This window comes from Parus major, chromosome 2 (genome assembly GCF_001522545.3).
Source record: "Parus major isolate Abel chromosome 2, Parus_major1.1, whole genome shotgun sequence".
Classification (NCBI taxonomy): Eukaryota; Metazoa; Chordata; class Aves; order Passeriformes; family Paridae; genus Parus; species Parus major.
The window spans coordinates 133,303,858-133,323,254 of record NC_031769.1 but is presented as its reverse complement, the minus strand read 5'-3'; the positions used below and the strand labels follow the sequence as shown (position 1 = coordinate 133,323,254).

The following is a 19,397-nucleotide window of genomic DNA, read 5'->3' as shown; positions in this document are numbered from 1 at the left end:
TGGTTGCAGGTCATGTGTACGGGGAGTCATTGTGGAGCATTCCAGCCAGGGAGCAGCAGCTGTATTTTACCCTGTAATTTCCATAGGGTTACAACTTACGTTAGGATGTGAATATAACTTCTCAGTTTCTGCTTATTTTACCCCCAGCCCTCTTTCCAGTGAGACAGAAGAGCCCTGTGGATGTGATTTTCTGAACCTGAGAGAGTTTCAGCCTGTCAGTGGCTGATCTGCTTCTCAAGGGAAAGTCTTTTGGGAAACTTTTCTCTCTCAAGGACTGTTGTGTAAATAAGATTTTAGTTCTCAAAACAATGACACAGATGTTCTGAGAGGTTTTTTTCCCTCTTGTCCCACCAATGGGATGAGAGAGGTAGTGTTCCTTGTACCAATCAGGTCAACCTGTATCGGAACACCTTATAAAAAGGGTTGAAAACCCCGAAATAAAGGTTTTTATCTTCTGAGAAAATAAAACCTCAGCTGCTGTGATATGAACCCTCGCTTCCTATTTTGTGTCCTTACACAGAGCCCCATCATTGCATGAAGGGCATTTCAGAGAGGGCTGAACATTGGGGTAGATCTGAGGGGTAGAACAGACTGTCTGTCTGGCCTCTGTCCCATCACTTGATTTGGCAGTCTTCATCAGATATAAATAATCTGTGCTGTGGCCAAAAGTCTGATTGTGGTGCTCTTCCTCCCTGTCTGAATTGCTGGGGTTTGAGGAAGAACAGCATCTTCTTTTTAATGTGTGGTTTTGGGGGATTTTACATTTTACTCTATAGACATGTAAAAGGGAGAAAATGTAATTGATGTAAAATCTAAATAACAGCATTTATGAGACAAGTTATCCTTCAAAATGTTAAGAGTCCTCTTGAGTTTTATGATTGGAATTTCTTGAGGTTACTATACATGAAGCTACTGACATTTCATCACATTATCTGTGACTTATAAAGTAAAACCCAGTGGGAGTTTATGCAAAGCTTATATCATGAATACTTTTACAGAGACTGAAGATGCCAGAAAAAAAAAAAGACTTGAGATTTGGAGTAGACAAAACTGTCCAGAGCTGTGCAAATAGTACACAACTGGAAGGTATTGTCCATGTTTAAGTACTTTTAGACCTATAGGGTTTCTAAAAAAGCATCCATATATGGATGAAACAGAGATCAGCTTGGAAGGACTCTTCTCAGTGCGATGAAATCTGAAGCAGACACTTTACAAATCAGCAACTTCAGTTGATTAAAAAAAGCAGCTGGTTAATTTGTTGTATTAATGCAGTTTCTTATTGTATCTGAAATGGATTGGCCTATAAATTAAAATTCAGAAATGGGATTGGCAACATGCACATGAATGTGCATCATGTAAGACTTTCAAATACCAAATGGGAATGGGTGGGGAACCAGGCTTCAAAAGAAATGACCTGTGAGTGGTATTTGTGAACCATTTGGTTGGTAAGGCTTGGTGGTTGTTTTTTATTTCTTTCTGGACAGGCTATTTATCTGTCCTGTTTGCATGAACACAATGGAGCAGGGCTTTTCCAATTTAATTTTATCTTTTTTTTTTTTTTTTTTTTTTTTAATCTCTGAGTATACTCTGTGGTTGTGATACTTGGATCTTTTATCACCAGAGTTTCAAGTGTGGATGTTGAATTCCTCTCAGTTACAACAGGAAGACCCTAGAATAAAACTGGTGACTCTGTGGACAGAAAATATCAATAAAAGCTAACATTTCCTAGGACATTACAACAGGGAGTGTGACACTTTATTTCTGTAGTTGTGTTTTTTAGGAAGGCAGGTCATGGGGTGGTGTTTGTGACCTGCAACAGATGTTCTATTTTTTTTTTCCACCCATGGACTTCCCATGGATAAAATGTAAATTGATGACAGCTCTGGATTTCCTTACTGGAAAGTACCATTACTGGGGAACACCAGGGAAATGCAGGAAGTCTGAGCAACCAGGCTGCCCCATTTTCAGGGAAAGAGGAAATGTCTAGGAGCTAAACAGAGAGAAATTGTTGAAGAAATTTCTCATCCCAAGTAGAAGAAGGAAGCAGCATTCATTAGCATTAAGGCAAATGAGGATTGGTAGACTGTGAGCAGCGGGCAGAAGAGGACAAGAACAGTTAAATGTTTCCAGATGACAGTAGGTATTCAGAAAGTGAGCAGTGAGAGATACCTTTAAAAGCTGCAGATGGTCAAAGGAAGAAAGATGGCTGAGATACCTCTGTTAGTAGGAGTTCATCCCAGCTGGAAAGAAAATCAGTAATGTTCTTAAAACATCTAGGTAACCAAGCATCCTGAGACCAACATGTCATTTTATTGGTAGACTTCTGAACTTGGTAGTCAGCATGCAATGGTGCTACTGTCTAGAGTCACTAAATATTGCAAAATATCTCAACATGTAGGTGATTTCTTGAGACTTGCCAGGGTGCTGAAGGAGTATAATATCAAACTGATTCTCCATGTCATGGTGGTACGGAACACCATACAGAAGATTCTGAAAGTATTCAGCTGGATAGCTGTGTAGCAGCAGTAAATTGTTTTGATTTGGAGGTGGAATAAAATACCACTGTCTTTTGAGTGTAGATGGAATGAAGACAAGTCTCTTCGATGCCTACGCTAGCATAACCAGAAGGACATGATATCAATAACGAGATAATGAAATGAGCTGCTAAGTGAGAGTAGTTTAAGCTTGAAATTGTGATATTGAAAATGTAATGAAGACCTCCAAAGGAAGTAAAAGAATAATAACCAGGCAAAATTGCTCACTTACAAGCAAAATTTGATGAGATTTATACCAAACTAATTTAAGAGAAATGCCACCCTACAGTTAATTTGTCTTCAGAGGAAGAGTGTGGAACATGGGTTTTCTCAGTTGTGGAAAACTTTAGAGAAAACGATCCTGAGTGGTGAAGGCCTGGTGCCCTGAGAAAGAACACCGGGTGATCTCCCATATAACAAAAAAAATGGCTGTGTCCTACCCAGAGCAACATGGTACTTGGGAAATAGTATCTTCGTGGTCCAAAAAAATTACATAACACATGAATGTTTCAGGAGAATAAAATCTAGGAAAAGTAGAGAAGTTATATCACTTCTTTATTTGGTATCAGTACATTTGCTTTTCCAATACTGAGCTTCTTTTGAGTATCCATAAGCCTGTTGATAAAATTGTAAGGGATTGATCAAAGTACTGGTTACTTTGCCTTGTGGTGAGACATTCTGGAATCTTGCTTTGTTTATCTTACCCATGTGAAAGCTAAGACTTGACCTGATCAGAGGGTCTGCACTGGGAAAAAACTTTGAAAGACTATTAACAAACTGGCAGGCAAAGATATAAAAAGGTCCAGTGGTTGGTCCTTGAAGTTCAAAATTCCATTGCACATTTTTAACAGTGTGAGTGATTAGCCCCTATGATATCTTAACAAAGGTTGTGGTGGTTTCCTTACCACTGACAATTTAAAAATTAAGATTGAATGGTTTCTTAAATGATATGTTTCAGTAAAGCAGAAGTTCTGTGGCTTCTTTGTACAGGGCACTGGCCTAATTGTTCATAAAAATCCCCTTTGACCTTGAATTTTAAAATTTTCTTAAAGATAATTACTAGAAACAAACTAGTCTTTTTCTTTTTTTTTTTAATAAAACTTTTCTGCCTAAAACTTACTTTTGCTTTTACAAAGTTCTAATGAAAAATAGGTATTTGTCTTGGCAAGATCAGTTAGTCAGATGTTTTTCAGCTGTAGTGAACTTCCAGGGTTACAGTCTTAATTCCTTGGTACACTATGTAGTATTGGTTTATCTATAAGGCTGTATATATTATTCAATTCCTTGGTGCCCCTGAAGACATAAGCTAAGCACAGGTGTATTTTATTGATATATGTATGGGATATCTTCAAAACAATTATTGAATTCAGGATTATGAAATCTACTACTTTGCAGTAAGCACAGCTTGTAGTTCTCATCTCCTCTTGAGTCCCATCTGCACATCTCATGTTTACAGTGGTAAGTGTCTTGGAGACATTTCTGCTAGATCTGTACTAAAATCCAGTTACCAGCATTCCTGTGGCTGCAATCCCAGTTAGGGTGAGAGTGTCATTAAGCTGGCCATTGTATCACCAAGCTCAGTTTCTGACTTCAGAGACTTTAAAGACTGCCAAGAGATACACAGCAACCAGATAGCAAGTGATACTAGGAACATAGTGAGCATGTTAGCCTGGCTATCTAAAGAAATGTTTAGGGATTTAGACTTTACTGCTTGTTTCTCTGCCAGGATCTCCTCTTTCTCCAACTGGTTTTGGATTCATTTGTCTATTTTAGCCTGGTTTTTACAGAAGCATAAAAATATCAGGTTCTTGTGGTGAGCTGGAGCACCAGGTTCAAAAGAGCTTTGTGACACCCAACAACAAGAAAGACACAAATTAGAAGCAGTTGTAGTATGGGCTGTAGGACAGTAAGATCACAGAAAATCAAATGCTCTAAGTTCTCTTGCTTACAGAACAACTTGTATTCTTGTGGGGAACAGGCTAGACTCATTTTGATTCTCTTGTGATTTTAAATAGTCATAACAAGTCAAAACTGCTTCAGCAATGTGGCTTAAATACATTTGATCTAGACAAGAGTTAAAGTAATTAGCTGACATTTGATTTTACTTGATATGGATCCAAACCATGAAACTTTGAACACCCTTAGGGTTCAGAAGTGTTTCATTCAGTGTTTGGGTACTAGTCTGTGTTCTCAAGTAACCTTTTGAAACTTGGCAAATTTAATACCAGATTTAAAATAAAGGCACTACTTGGGGAATTAAGTCTGCAAATGCTTTAAATGTAGAGGTGCTCTGGACAATAGCTGTAGAAACAGAAGGAATAGAAAATGTGTTACCTGCATTAAGGTGTGTGCTTGTGTTTATATGCAGTGTTCACACCTGTGTACATACTTATGTGGCTGTACAAAACATTATTCCTGCCGCAGGACCTTACAGTCTTAATAGAGAGCAATCATGTGCTTTGAGAGCCAGAGGATGGTGCTAACTTACAGCATGTGTGCATTTTCAGTTTTATCATGTGATGACAGCAGCACTCTGACACTGGTTAACATTTGTGGGCCTTGTGGAAGGAGCAAGTCTCCATGTGGGATTTGGCTGGAGGAGACCTGCCTGCCTGGCGCACAGAGATGAGGAGGGTGTTCCAGGCAGGGTTGAAATAAGGATGAGTAGCATGATGTTTTTACATTGCATGAGATGCAGTCAGTAATCTGGAATGTGATAGACCATATTTTATTAGCTTGTTATTTTTTCTTGCGAACAAATATAGAGGGGAAAACAAAATAAGTTATGAAGAAATTAAAAAGTAAGTGTATAGAGTTTCTGTTGAAGGCGGAGGCATTCGCTTCCTCTTCAAAGAGCAATTATATGCAAAATGGAAAAGCTGTATGTGATAGCAATACATCCAGTTTGCTGTGTTAAGAAATTGAGCTGGGAAGGGAAGAACTTGAGGCAGGGAGGATTTTGTAAGATTTAATTATGGCCTATGTATATAGGGCCAAAAGAGGCACAGTTAAGTAGGTATCTTCAAGATAACATTCTTACGTGACCCCAAAACCAGTGCTATGGTATTTGATTTGTTAACGTATGTGTTCATTGTCCAAGAAATTAGTTAGTAGATCATATCACAGTTTTCCCTGACTCTGGGAGAAATTGAAATAATGGAAAGGTTGCAGAATTCAGAGCTTCCCATGAAGCTCTGAAAAGAAAACAAGCAACAACAATGTGAAAGAAGATCAATTCAATGGTACACAATTTACAGTAACTTAATTACATGCAAATTACCCAGAAATTATTCAGTTTAATGCCTATGGAGCACAGTGGGAAGTTTTCAGATTCTTTCACAAAGTTTGCTCTTTCTAATGCAACATACAAATCAGATTATTTTCCCTTACCATTATAATTCTTCAGCGATTTTTAATTTCTTAATGTGCTAAAGACAGAAAAAAAGCTAGGAGACCAACAGTGAAATTCATCAATATGTGACCATTAATTAAGTGATGATTTTGAACACTGTCCAAATTCAATGTGTGAGTTAAATAATTGTTCATTTAAGTAACAATAAATACAATATATCTGAGGATTTCAGAGTAGTTTACAAGTTTTGAGGTTCACAGCATAAGAAAGTAAAAAAATACAGCTATAGAAGTAAAAAAATTAATTTTTTAAGGAGGAGGGTCCAGATGTCATGATTTGAAACCTCTATTAATATATTACCGAACTCTTTAATATATCTTGAGTTGACCTTAAGCTGTGAAAGGTGTGCCATTCATTTCATGGACAAATAATAGCATAGGAGAATGGAAGATCATTTTATGGTGTTAATTCCTTTTCTATGGAGCTGAAGCCCAGATGAGTCAGCATAATTCAATTTTCCTGCAGAAAGAAAGGGTTATCAATAAAGACATCTAACCAGAAATAGACAGAAAAAGTGCTTGGGAAGAGTAACATGTGGCAGTAATAAAGGAAAATTGGACAGTAGAGTCAAACTCAGACACATTTTGTGGCCAAGAAATCAGGATTTTCATGGAGATCCATGAGAGAAGGTGGCAAAGAAACCTACATGGAGGCCTGATATATATCTGCTCCAGAGCCTAATTCTTGCTCCACAAGATCATGGAATCGTTTAAGTTGGAAAAGACCTTTAAGATCATTGAACACAGTAATTAACCCAGCACTGCCAAGTCCACCACTAAACCATGTCCACCACATCTACATATTTTTTTAATAACTCCAGGGATGGTGATTCAGCAGCTTCCCTGGGGAGCCCTTTCCAAGGCTTGACAACCTTTTCCATGGAAAAATTTTCCTAATATCCAATCTAAACCTCCCTGGCACAACTTGAGGCCATTTTCTCTCATCCTATTACGCTTGTTACTCGGGAGAAAAGACTGTACTCCAATTTGCTAGAACTTTCTTTCAGGTATTTGTAGAGAATGATGTGCTGTCAGACCCTCCTTTTCTCCAGTCTATACAACCTCAGTTCCCTCAGCAGCTGGTCATAGGACTTGTTCTCCAGACCCCTCACCAGAAACATAGCCCTTCTCTGTACATGCTCCAGCACCTCAGTTTCTTGTTATAAGGAGCCTAAAACCCAATGCAGGTTTTGATGTGCGGCCTCACCAGTGCCCAGTACAGAGGTACAGTCACTGTCCTGGTCCTGCTGGCCACACTGTTTGTGACACAGGCCAGGATGCCACTGGCCTTCTTGGCCACCTGGGCACACGCTGGCTCATGTTCAGCCACTGGGCAGCTTTCCAGCCAATCTTTCCCCAGCCTTTAGCATTGCATGGGGCTGTGACCCAAGTGCAGGACCCAGCACTTGACCTTACTGAAACTTTTACTATCAGCCTTGGTCCATAGATCCAGCCTGTCCAGATCCCTCTACAGAGCCTTCCTACTCTCCAGTAGATCAACACTCCTGCCCAATTTATGTCATCTACAAACCGACAGAGGGTACCCTCAATCCCCTCGTCCAGATCATTGATAGAGACATTAAAGAGGGCTGGCCCCAGTACTCAGCCCTGGAGAGCACCACTGGCAGCCAGCTGCCAGCTCTGTTTACCATCACTCTCTAAGCCTGGTCATCCAGCCTGGTTTTTTCTGAATAAAGAGTACACCCATCCAAGCCAGGAGCAGCCAGTGGGAAATGGTGTCTAAGACTTTATGAAAGTCTGTGTAGAAACATCCACAGCCTTTTCTTAATTTATTTTGTGGATTGTCTTGTCATAGAGGAAGATGAGGTCAGCCAGGCAGGACCTCCCTTTCATATCATGCTAGCTGGGCCTGATAACATGCTTGTCCTGTGTATGCTGCATGAAGGTACTTAAGATGATTTGCTCCATGACTTTGCCCAGCTCTGAGGTCAGACTGATGGGCTTGTAGTTCCTTTATAGTCCTTCTGATTCATCTTCTAGATGGGTGTCACATTGGCCATCTTCCAGTCAGCTGGGATCTCCCTGGCTGACCAGTAAATGGTCCTCCACCAGCTCCTCCAGTATCCTTGTGTGGACTTCATCCACATAAAATTGGATGGGTCTAAGTGGTGTTGCTGACCATCTCCCTGTGGATTAGGAAAGCTTCATTCTGGTCTCTGTGCCTGCCTTTCAGCTCAGGGGGCTGGGTACCAGAAAAAAACTGGTCTTATTACTGTTACAGAGTGAAGAAAAGAAGACATTATGTACCTCAGCCTTTTCCTTATCCCTTGTCACTGTGTTTCCCCCCACATTCAATAAGGAATAGAGATTCTCCTTAGCTCTACTGCTGTTGCTGATATATTTATAGAAATATTGTTACTGTTGTTTATGGAAGTAGCAGATGAAGTTCTTATTGGGCTTTTACCCTTGTAATTTTTCTGTGCATAACACCATGATATCCTTGGAGTCCTCCTGAATTGTTCCCCCCTTCCTCCAAAGGTTATAAACTCTGATTTTTCCCATGCTGCCCCCCCCCCCCCCCCCCCCCCCCCCCCCCCCTCCCCCAGTTCCTGCCAGAACTCTCTATTAAGCTAGTCTTCTTTCCCCCTGGATCATCTTTTGGCGTGTGGCAACAGCCTGGTCCTGTGTCTTTAGGATTTCCCTCTTGAAGACTTTCTAGCCTTCTTGGACTGTTGTCAAGGTAGAGGTTTTGGTGACCCCCTTCATTACTTCACCAAGAACCAGAAACTTGCCATTTGGTGATCACTATGCCCAAGATGGGCATAGTGACCTCCAACCATCACATCCCCCACATGTCTTTCTCCATTCCCAAACAGCAGGTCCAGCAGTTACCTTCCCTAGTTTGCTCCCTCACCAGCCCTGTCAGGAAGTTAAGTGCCCCCATGTTCTAGGAATCATCTAGGCTCTTTCCTCTTTGCTGTGTTGTGATTTGAGCAGACATCTGGTAAATAGAAGCTCCCCATGAAAACAAGGGTGAGTGATTGTTAAAGTTCTCCCAGCTACTTTGAGAATATTTTATCTGCTTCTCTCTTCTGGCTGGGGGGGTCTGTCACAGACTCCTGCCATGACACCTGCCTTCTTGGCCATCCCCCAATTCTTACTCACAAACACTCAACCCTATCCTTACCATCACTAACCTTTAGAGAACCAAAACAACCCTACTTCGAATGAGAGAGCAGACTGATAGACCTTGCTAGTACCTTGTCCCTCTGGCGTTGGCATACTGCTCTCAGACTTCAGTGAGCCTTGTTTTATCCTTTTCTCCCTTCAAATCTCTTTAAAGCTCCTTCAGTGTGATTTTCTAAGTGCTGTGGAAAGATCTTTTTCTCCCTTTGAGACAGTTTTACCTTGTCTGTTGCCAGCAGGCCTGCTGTTTACCCTTTAGCTATATTCATATGTATAGCAGTTATCTGCATCCTTATGTATATATCCATGTATGCACACAGACACAGACACACACACATAGAGTAGCCTTTAGCTATATTCATGCTGTTCAGCAATTGGCCTGGCCCTAAGTCAAAATTATATACATGATTTCAGCTGTTTTGAACTCCAAAAAACACTCTGAGTAGTGCGTAAGTTCAGGCATCTTGCATCCTTGCTTTTGCTTTTTTTTAACTCTTTTGTTATAATCCTGGCTTCTCTGAGGAGCCTTGAATAAGCTGGAGGTAAAGGTTTACTGAGAATGACATCCAAGGAGACTAAAAGAGAAGTCAGAAGTCTACAGGATTGCCCACCATGTGTTAAGCAACAATTGCTTTGGCATACATGGTCACATTTGATGTGGTTCCAGTAAGGCAATCCCTGCCGACAGTGAGAGGAGGGATACATTCATGCCTAGTTCATCATTTGTTTGTTTGTCTTGTATATCTTTGAAGAAGTGGGTTGGGAATGAAAACAGTTACAAGATGAAGTGTAGGAAAAATTTTATCTCAAGTCTTTTGGGCAACAGGAGATGGGAACTCTTTTAGGGGTGTAAGGCTGTGGTCCGTTAAGGAGTCTCATTACAAAAGGGTTAACAGAGTGCTGAAGAATCATACATATATCATAAAGGGTAAGGATTCTTTTCCCATCAAGAGGATCTCACCTAGTGAGACTTGTACTGGAGGACTCCAACACTCAGAAAATGTCCCAGTGACTGAGCTGTTTCATACCAGATTGCTTCACTTCTTGTCCTGCTTGCCACCCACTAGGATTGTTTGTACAAGATTGGAGTTGAATGCTGTCATGCTGAACTTAGTGAGTCCCGTGTGGGGGATGGGAGCAGAGAGGGAATTGGAATGTGGTGTGCAGATGTGTGAAGGTGAGAGTAAAGCTTATCAGCTACTGGTTCCAGAGGGTGGTGGGCTTTTCCTTGTTTTTTTTCCTGACTCTGCTGGTGAAGTCATCAATTGAAGAACCTCAATTATCCAGCCATACAAGGTAAAAATATCAGATCATTACATATGGGTGTAAATAATTTTAAATATTTAAAAATATAAGAATTAAACATAGGCCCTTTTGGTGAGCTGCTCCCTGGGTGGCTGCTATTATAAACCTCTTGAGACCCCAAAGACACTTTCCTTTGTTGCATAATAATTTTCTTTTGTTTTCAGTAAACCAGGTTTGAACGGGCAAATTTCTGTCCTGTAGCCAATTTAATATTTAAAACAGACCTGCAAAGTTATGCTGGCTTCAGGAATGTCTTGAGTCATCCTCCCTCTGCTAACCTACTGTGCTGAACCAGCACCTGAGAAGGACTCAACGGCCCATGGGGACAACGGAGTATTCTGCAACTCTGCAGAAAGGCAGGATAATAAAAGCTCATAAGAACAAAGAATGATGTGGCTGAAGTTTGTGTTGCAGTTATCAGCCAAGTAATTTAAAAGAAAAAAAGAAAATAATTCAACAAAATCAGAGCATAGACTTGATGAGCACAGCAGATGGTGACCTAAAATGGTAACCTGCACTAAATGTGCTCCTTTGGTAATGTCTGTGCATATGGTTTTCAGCCCACTTTGAGTAAAAATTTGTAGAAGGCTCTTTAAACTTAAGACTGCTTCTTTTAAAAAAGAAAATAAAAATTGTCTTTATACTCCAATCAAGAAGAGTCATCAAGAAGACAGCTCTTAGGACCCTTAGGAGAGTGAGGAGACAGCCCCCATTTCTAGTGCTGTACCTGTTCTGCAGAGACTTCTCTACCCTGAATATTGCTGACTTCACAAATCAGAAATTTCATTAGTGGTGTTGCTCAATTTCCATGGGCATATCATTCCATGTGCATATATTAGGCTACTGAAGTTCTTGTTTTTTGTTGCTGTTGTGTGTTTATGTCCCCAGCTTCAAACCATAATCCAGCATTGTAACTTTATTTAACTTTATACTTTGAGCTTTATGTAGCTTGGTCTCTGCTTGCCTGTGCCTGTATTTTAAATGTATGTAAAATCATTAAACCGCCCTACATACAAATAAAAATGTAGAGATTGTGTTTCTTTTTATTCAGTGTCAGTGCAGATGTCTGAAAGTGAGTGCACTTTCAGAACTCTCTTTTCAAAACTTTTTGTAGACATGCAAAAGATGAGTAGCCTTTAAAGGATAGAAGACCTGCAGACAAAATACTTTTCAAATTATTTTAAAGTGTAATTTATCTTCTTATTTTGCAGCTAACTATGGACCAAATCCAATTTGCAAAGGTTGCTTGTCTTGTTCAAAGGATAATGGGTGCATCAGATGCCAACACAAGTTATTCTTCTTCCTGCGAAGAGAAGGGATGAGACAGTACGGTGAATGCTTGCACTCCTGCCCGTCGGGGTACTACGGACTTCGAACGCCAGATATGAACAGATGTTCAAGTGAGTTAGTTCTTGAACCCTTACACTTACTTTTGTAGGAAGGCCATAATTCATGCTCAGTTTTTAAGATGGTATGTTGTGAAACAGAGTTGTATTTTCACAGATGTCTCAAGATCATCTTAAAACTTCTTTGCTAAAGAAGGCCTCAGCTCATTTTGAGATATAGAACATTCAGCAGGTTAAGTAGTTGATTATTTGACCTTGATTTTTTTGTTATTATTATTAATTAGATGGGTTATTTAGGGAAAAAAATATATGATTCATGCAGATACTCCTAGTTTAAATAAACAAATTCCCTCTATATGAAAATAAAAAGGATTCAAAAGGAATTTAACATGTAGGTACTTGTCAGTTTAAACACTAATATATGGGTGGGCTTCTTGTGATATTTTTTGTTCCCACACAAATTTCAGGTGACCAGACACCTCACACCAGACATGTTTTAATATGTAAGTGTTGCTAATTTAATAAAACAGATGTACTATTAAAAACAAACAAACAACCTTTCACTTTTAGTGAAACATTTTATTTGGAAATTTACAACCTGCTAATGTGCAACAAGATTCCCTGTTTGCATGTTTGTGCCTAGAAGCACAACTGTTAAAATCCACGAGTGCTCTGGTATCTCGCATTATTTCACCTCTGTCTGGCAGTTGTGCCGATTCATATTGATTTTTCCATATGCTCATATGTGGAGTATTACCCATATGGATTATTAATCATTGCACTTACCTCTAATTCCTGTTTAGGGGGAGAATGTTTTTGTCATAGTCTAACCAGAATCAGGTCACCTGCCATAAGAACCTGAAGTGAGAAATAGCTTTTCTTCGTTTCCTGCAATAATCAAGTGTCTGTTAAATGTGTGGCACTTTTCCTCTAATGCTGTGCCATGTCATTGGGAACACTGAGTTGTGAGAAAGCCTGTGCTGGTTTTCACATCACACATAATCTCAAGTCTCACATGAGGTCACTCAGTGGCAGTCTGGGCTGGATGACGAGCACTTATGGCCATGCTTGGACCTCTCCCAAGCTATCCCACCTCTTTCTCCCCGTTCCCTGCGTGGGCTCCATGGATATAATATATCCAAAGTGCTGTGTAATATTGCAGAGTGCTGCCTAATCTGTACCAGGTGGTTAAGTTTTGATAAAAAAATTAAATGAGACAGTATATGGTTTATGCATCCATTCTGTAAAGTAATTTAGAATCTTGGTCTTAATTTTTGTAACACATTTGTGAAAGCCAACAACTTCTGTACTCGAAACCTTTCAAAACTGGGCTGTAAATACCCCCCCATGTAAAAATATTTTTGAATATATTTGTAGGGTAGGAAATAGATTAATTTATTAGTATTAGCCTGTACTGTGCTTGTGTGAAAGGCAAAGTAGTCTGTATTGGCAGTATTCTTTACTTTCTTGAAAAGAAAAAACCAGAAAAGTTAATTGAAGAAGGTGGAGGGGGAATTCAATGTAATATTTTTTTCTGGTTTTACCACTTATGGAAAGAGGCCCTTTCTACTGAATTACAGGACTGATTTTGAAAAGCATAAATGCATGTTGTGTCTAACCCATATTGGTGTGTGTTGACCACTTGATGTTTATCTCAGACTCATGCCTTTGACACTCTCCCTCTGTGAAAATAATGATACAGTTGCATTTATGGATCAGTCATGGTTCACTTATGATGATTTTTGTATTGTGTATTTTTATGTTAGTGTACCTGCTAACTGGTGTACTTATACATCACTTCTCTTTTTTTTTTTTTGTCTTGCTTCAGTAATCTTGGTTTGCACATATGAAACATTGTGGAGACACAGACATTTTGTTGATTGAAGCTGAGTTGAAATAGTCATCCTTAAAATTTGAATAGGTTTCTTCCTACTAGCTCTTCTTAGGTATGCTTACAGATTCCATTGCTCAGATAGTATTATCTCAGCTAAAAATAATAAAAAATTTTGGCTGTTAAAAGCCTTATGGGAGTTATAGGGCTTGAATTGCATAAACTGAATATAATTTCTGCCATAATAATGTCTTCATAGGCACAAAATATTTTAAATATTTTTTTACTGGAACACTTCACCATTTTTGTTAGAGAAGCTAGAGAACATATTTTTATGGAAAATGTTGTCTTGATTTTAAAAGCCAAACATGATCAGTGCCAAATGTAACACAATAAATACCACAACCAATGCAGCAGCTCTAAAATGATGGAAATTTTGGATTAAGACAAATTTTCTTTTCTACATGTAAACAATATGCGTGCCTAGAATCTTCTAAGTGGTTCTAGACTGTTTTTCTAGTAACAGTGCATTGTGAAATTTGAGACTGCTTGTCTCTAGAAGTCAGTGTGGAGTATGCTGTTGGATATGATTTCCACCTTGAACACTGCAGCATGAGAATGCAGTCCTTTTGGACATGAACTTGGAAAGTGTTGAATATTCTCTGTAGAAGAATGCCCAAGAGATGAGCTATGATTTGTTAATTTTCCAATAAATTTTTAATAATTAATGACTTCGAACTCAACTGCTCCAGCAACAGATAATCTCATGAGAAAAAAAAAAAATAGAACTGAATTTAAAGAGTAAGATGAAACCTGTCAGTTTGATGGTTGGACTGATTAATGGATCAAGCCTATCTTGAACCTTTCAATTTAGTCCATGGTCACAGTAACCTTTATAATTTTAGGAGGAGAAACCACTCAGAGGTTAAAAATTACAGCTCCCTTCAGATTTGGTTGACTACTTATTTGTTTGTCTTTCTCCTAGGTGGGCCCAACATTGTAATTTCCCCTTCTATTCACCTTCAGTAAAAATGAGATAAAGAGAAGCTTTTAAACAAATTGAGCATTTATTAAACATGTGTAGTTAATTCAGTGCATTAAGAAAGGTAATGATTTTTTTTAACAGTTACAAAATAGCAAGGCTTCATTTATTAATGCTGTTGCTTGAACTATACTTACATAAGATAGTAGAGCAGTCTCTGAGCCTGTTGTAATTGCAATTGTAGCAGTCAGGGGATTCAATTGCCAAAAAATTCTGGAGAGAATTAGCACAGAAGGTGTTGCTGGTCAATGACAAATCCGTGCAGAGTGCCAGAGGACACTTTGGGATGGCAGTGTGAAGTCAGATCTGTAGCACCAATGCTGTCCTAGTGAGCAGCAGAGGGATGGGAGCAGGAGTTGGAAGGAGTGTCATGGTCATGGGGACAGTCTGGGGATTGGTGAAATTTTAAAATAGTCAGGTTGTTGTCACTCCTAGTTTATCTAAAGCTACACTTAAATTATCATTATGATTAGCACTCAGTAACCCTAAGCATTATGATGAATATTGCTCTGATGAATTAATATTTTAATTTCAGAATTCTTAGGTATTCCTGATACTCTTTCACTATTTTCCCCTAAATTGCAACTGATACAGATTAAATTTGGAGTAGTTCACTTTCATAGGAAAAAAATGAAAATAAACTGTCTTGGTGGAAATCTCCACCCAAACCTTCAACCAACCCTCACACCACCCAACCTTCACCTACTAAAGCTTTTCAAAGATAGTTATCTCAAGGACTCTACTGTGACACAAAAGGAAACTGGGACTGCAAAGAAAGCAGAAAATACAAACAAGATGGGAGTTATGAAGTATGATCAAAACTTAGAGGATTTATTCATTCATTTAATGTTGAAATATGGGTTATTCACATAGGTACTTATGTTAAATAGTGATAGTTTTATGGAGGGAATCCCCAGTGTAAAGTGAGGCTGGCTTCCACACGCCAAGTGTGTCTGTATCATATCAAACAGTAACTTCTGTTGAAAGATTTTCCTTTATCCCCTCTTCCACACACAGAGAAAAGCTTTTAGCATGTTACTCCCAACATGTTTTTTGAAAGCAATAGTTAAAATGTTGTTTAAAGAATGTTGTGTCACTGAGATGCAAGGAAGGGTTGCAAGATGCTGATTTTTCTTTTAATGTTCTGTTCTGCATCTTATCATTGAGGCTACAGGATTTGTAAAAACCTTGATGTCTTTTCAAGTGTCTAAGGTGGGTGGGCAAGAGGCAAATGTTTTTTCTGAAAATCTAAATACACAGGATGTTTGACTCAAGTGCTGCTTTTAATAAAATACTTGCAGTACACCTTGAGTGTAGCAAACCAGATTAGCAGTTAAGTATTGTGGTACATCTCCAGAGCAGCTCACCTAGTTGGTTTTGGCTAACAATTCATTAATCTAGGAAAGTGATTTTGCAGGGTCACTGTGTAGACATTGACCAGGATCCTGTTCTTTAGGGACTGGTTTCACTCTTATGAAAACGAAATGATTATTCTAAGAAATTTCCTATAAACTGAAGTGTAGACAAGAAGCCCAACTTGTGCTGCTTATATGAACTCGAGTTTTAAAAGCCCCTTTGAAAAATGCTGGACACAGGAGTTGGTAGCATTCCAGTTATGTGTGGTTGTGTAGGAATAGAGCCAGCAGAGGTTATCTTTGTCAGGGCAAGGCTTCAAACTGATGCTCACATTTCTTTTAATCAAGCAAAGGTCACCACTGCTTAAAATATACATTTTTCTTTGCATTAAATCTGACTAATTTGTTTTCCAATGCCACAAGAAATCTGATCAGAAGTCTCATATTTCCCTAATTGCTAACAAAGAATTTTACACATTCACATACACACACTGTTTAAGTATTGTGGGATGCCCTGTTTTGGCCTGCTGAAGTTCTGGAATAAATATTAAAATCTGTTTCATAAAGATTGGCTAAATTTGAAGTGTTGATTTGAGATATTTACTAATTGCTATTTCAGAATAGTGGCCTTATAGGTTTTTTGGTTTTTTTTTTTCATTATGAAAGAATGCAGAATGAGTAACAAAATTACCAAAATTATTATTATATTGTTGCATGACATGAACAAAAAATACTTCTTGCTGTAGCTTCAGATATTTGAAGAGAGGATACAGTTAATATAGTTTATTTAATTTTTTTAGCTGAAGGATTCCATTTTTTAAAAATTAATTATAAAATTATCATTACAGTTCCAAATATAATGACATCCTTTTTAATCTTTGGTATATTTTTCCCTGATATTTTTTGTAGGTATGTATTGTATACATATGACCATTGATAACTAGTTCATTTCCAAGTCAACATGTTTTAATATGTAATAGGATATTTCTGAAAAGCCTACACCTGTCATCTATTGCAGGTCATATTCCTCTTAAATTTTCAGAGAAATCCAGTATTTCATAAAGGCAATAGTTGTCTTGTTTGGTTTGTTTGGGATTTTGTTTTCTTTTTTTTTTTATCTATTGGTGTATATCTCCTTACTTAAGAATGGGTTTTTTTTGTGGATTGTCTCAATAACAGAGAAGTTAAATCCAGAAGAATTGAGGCTTTTTGCACATTCATATGTGTAGACATGGATATCAGATATACTACACGAAAGCATCCATTCAGCTATTTATACAGTCAACTCACAGAAAAAAAAAGTATCCTGCTTTCAGTGATAAATTATAAACTCAAAACAGTACATATAATACATGCATATTTTCCAAAATAATTTGTTGCATCTCAGTTTCATCATAATTACTTACACATGAAAATAGTTTATACTGAAAATTTTTCCTCCAAAAAGATGTCATTAACTCCAATATAATTAAACTAGGAGTTTTATCTACAGTTTGATTTTAAAAAATAAGATTAGAAGGACATAAATAAAAATGTGGTAAACACAGTTACCTCTATCTTTGTCTATATACCAGATGGATTTCAGGATGATAGTATGATAACATTTCTGGCTTTTCTGTTTTATTGATTTATAAGTCCCTTCATTTTCAGTCTTACCCTAACTTTGCTGTCTCATTGTTTCTTCTGATTCTTTTGATTTAGGATGCAGAATAGAAAACTGCGACTCCTGCTTTAGCAGAGACTTTTGTACCAAATGCAAAACTGGTTTTTACTCACACAGAGGTCGCTGCTTTCGAGGATGTCCTGCTGGATTTGCAGCCTTGGAAGAGCTTATGGAATGTGTGGGTGAGTCTTCTAGCACAGCAGTGCTGCTGAAGGAGCTCTTTTGCCAGGTGGCCACATTCAAATATGGCACTACATTATGATGATGCTTAATATTTCTTACCAGGAAATATTCAGTAATGAATTATTTTTTATTTCTTTACTGATAATACTACTAAATTTTTCCAGCCTTTATAATACTGCTTCATTGGGAATGCCACTCTGTTGTGCATCAGAAAGTTCTGTCCTCTTAACTGCAAAATCACTTTGTTTGAAGATTTGCAACTCAGAATTGTTTGAAAATTTGCAATTCAGAATTTGTAAGATTTCAGAACTGTGTTAGAACAAACTCTTTCAAGATTATTGCTTGAATTTCATGATGGAGAGGACTTGGAAATGTGATCTTCTGAAGTTTTCAAACCCAGGTGACAACCAAATAAGATTTATATATTAGATAGAGAAAAAAAGTCAAGCTCATTGTTTTAGGAAAATGTTTGGGTATCTGGGACTGTCATAGTATATCGAACATAGAGTTTGATATTCTAATTGTTCTTTGGTTGGGTTAATGGTAGCTAAAAAGATTCAGGTTCTGTAAGAGATTTTAATTTTGTTTCTAGCTTTTACCTTCTAATAGTAAAACTGTCAAGTGTTGTTTTCTAACATTATACAGTGTATTATAATAAAAAAAAGAAAAAAGAAAAAAAAAACCCAGAAGAATTGCTCACTTGTGTTTTCTTTTGCTTTATCAGAAGGCTGTGAAGTGGGTCAATGGAGTGAGTGGGGAACTTGCAGCAGAAATAACAAAACATGTGGATTTAAGTGGGGCCTGGAAACAAGAACAAGACAAATTGTGAAGAAGCCAGCAAAAGACACAATACCATGTCCAACCATTGCAGAATCCAGACGGTGTAAAATGGCCATGAGGCATTGTCCAGGAGGTAAGTGCTGTCCATGCCAGAAAAATCTTTATGAGCTGAAGGCCAAATTCTGTCTCTGTTCTGTCAGCCAAGGCTGAAAAGCAGCAATACTGCATCATTTCTAGTCTGTATAACGAGACTCCAGGGAAATGCTCAGCATGGGAGCAATCAGTCCTTCAGCAGACTGTGAAACGATGTTTTTCCTGCTGTGATGCTGAGGGTTTTTCAAAGAGGTGCCTCACAGAAGAACCATAACAGGTTGCATTTTGAGCTTCGGCATGAAAATGATGCTGATGGTGGAAGAACAACTTGTTCTGCGCATGGCAGGAAAGATTATGATTCTAAACCTCTCTTCAGATTGCATACACAGTGTTGGTGTGATGGGTATTTAAATTAATTACACATGGCATTATTAGCTAGAACTATTGGCTGGAACATGTTATTTGTTTTGAATATTGTAGAGAGAGGCCAAACTAGATGTGATACAAGTGGAATAGTGATAGATATCAGGATTTTCAGCATGAAATTCCTATGGCAATTGTCCCAAGTAAATAAAATCAATTTCTTTATCATGGTGTTGCAAGACTTAAATGGCAATGCTGATATGAAAAAGGAAATCGAGTTTCAAATTTGAGCTTGGTTTTTTAGATCCCAAACTGAAGATAACATCACTGGTAGAAGCTGAAAA

The 19,397-nt window shown here is 38.2% G+C and overlaps 1 protein-coding gene across 1 annotated transcript in view; it reads left to right on the top strand.

The window, feature by feature from the left end:
• Window positions 1–19,397, top strand: part of RSPO2 (R-spondin 2) — a 105,281-nt gene that overhangs the window by 43,641 nt on the left and 42,243 nt on the right. Inside the window, exons 2-4 of the mRNA XM_015650023.3 lie at window positions 11,609–11,797; window positions 17,673–17,816; window positions 18,542–18,730. Of these exons, the coding sequence (XP_015505509.1) occupies window positions 11,609–11,797; window positions 17,673–17,816; window positions 18,542–18,730 (522 nt within the window). The remainder of the gene's footprint in view (window positions 1–11,608; window positions 11,798–17,672; window positions 17,817–18,541; window positions 18,731–19,397) is intronic.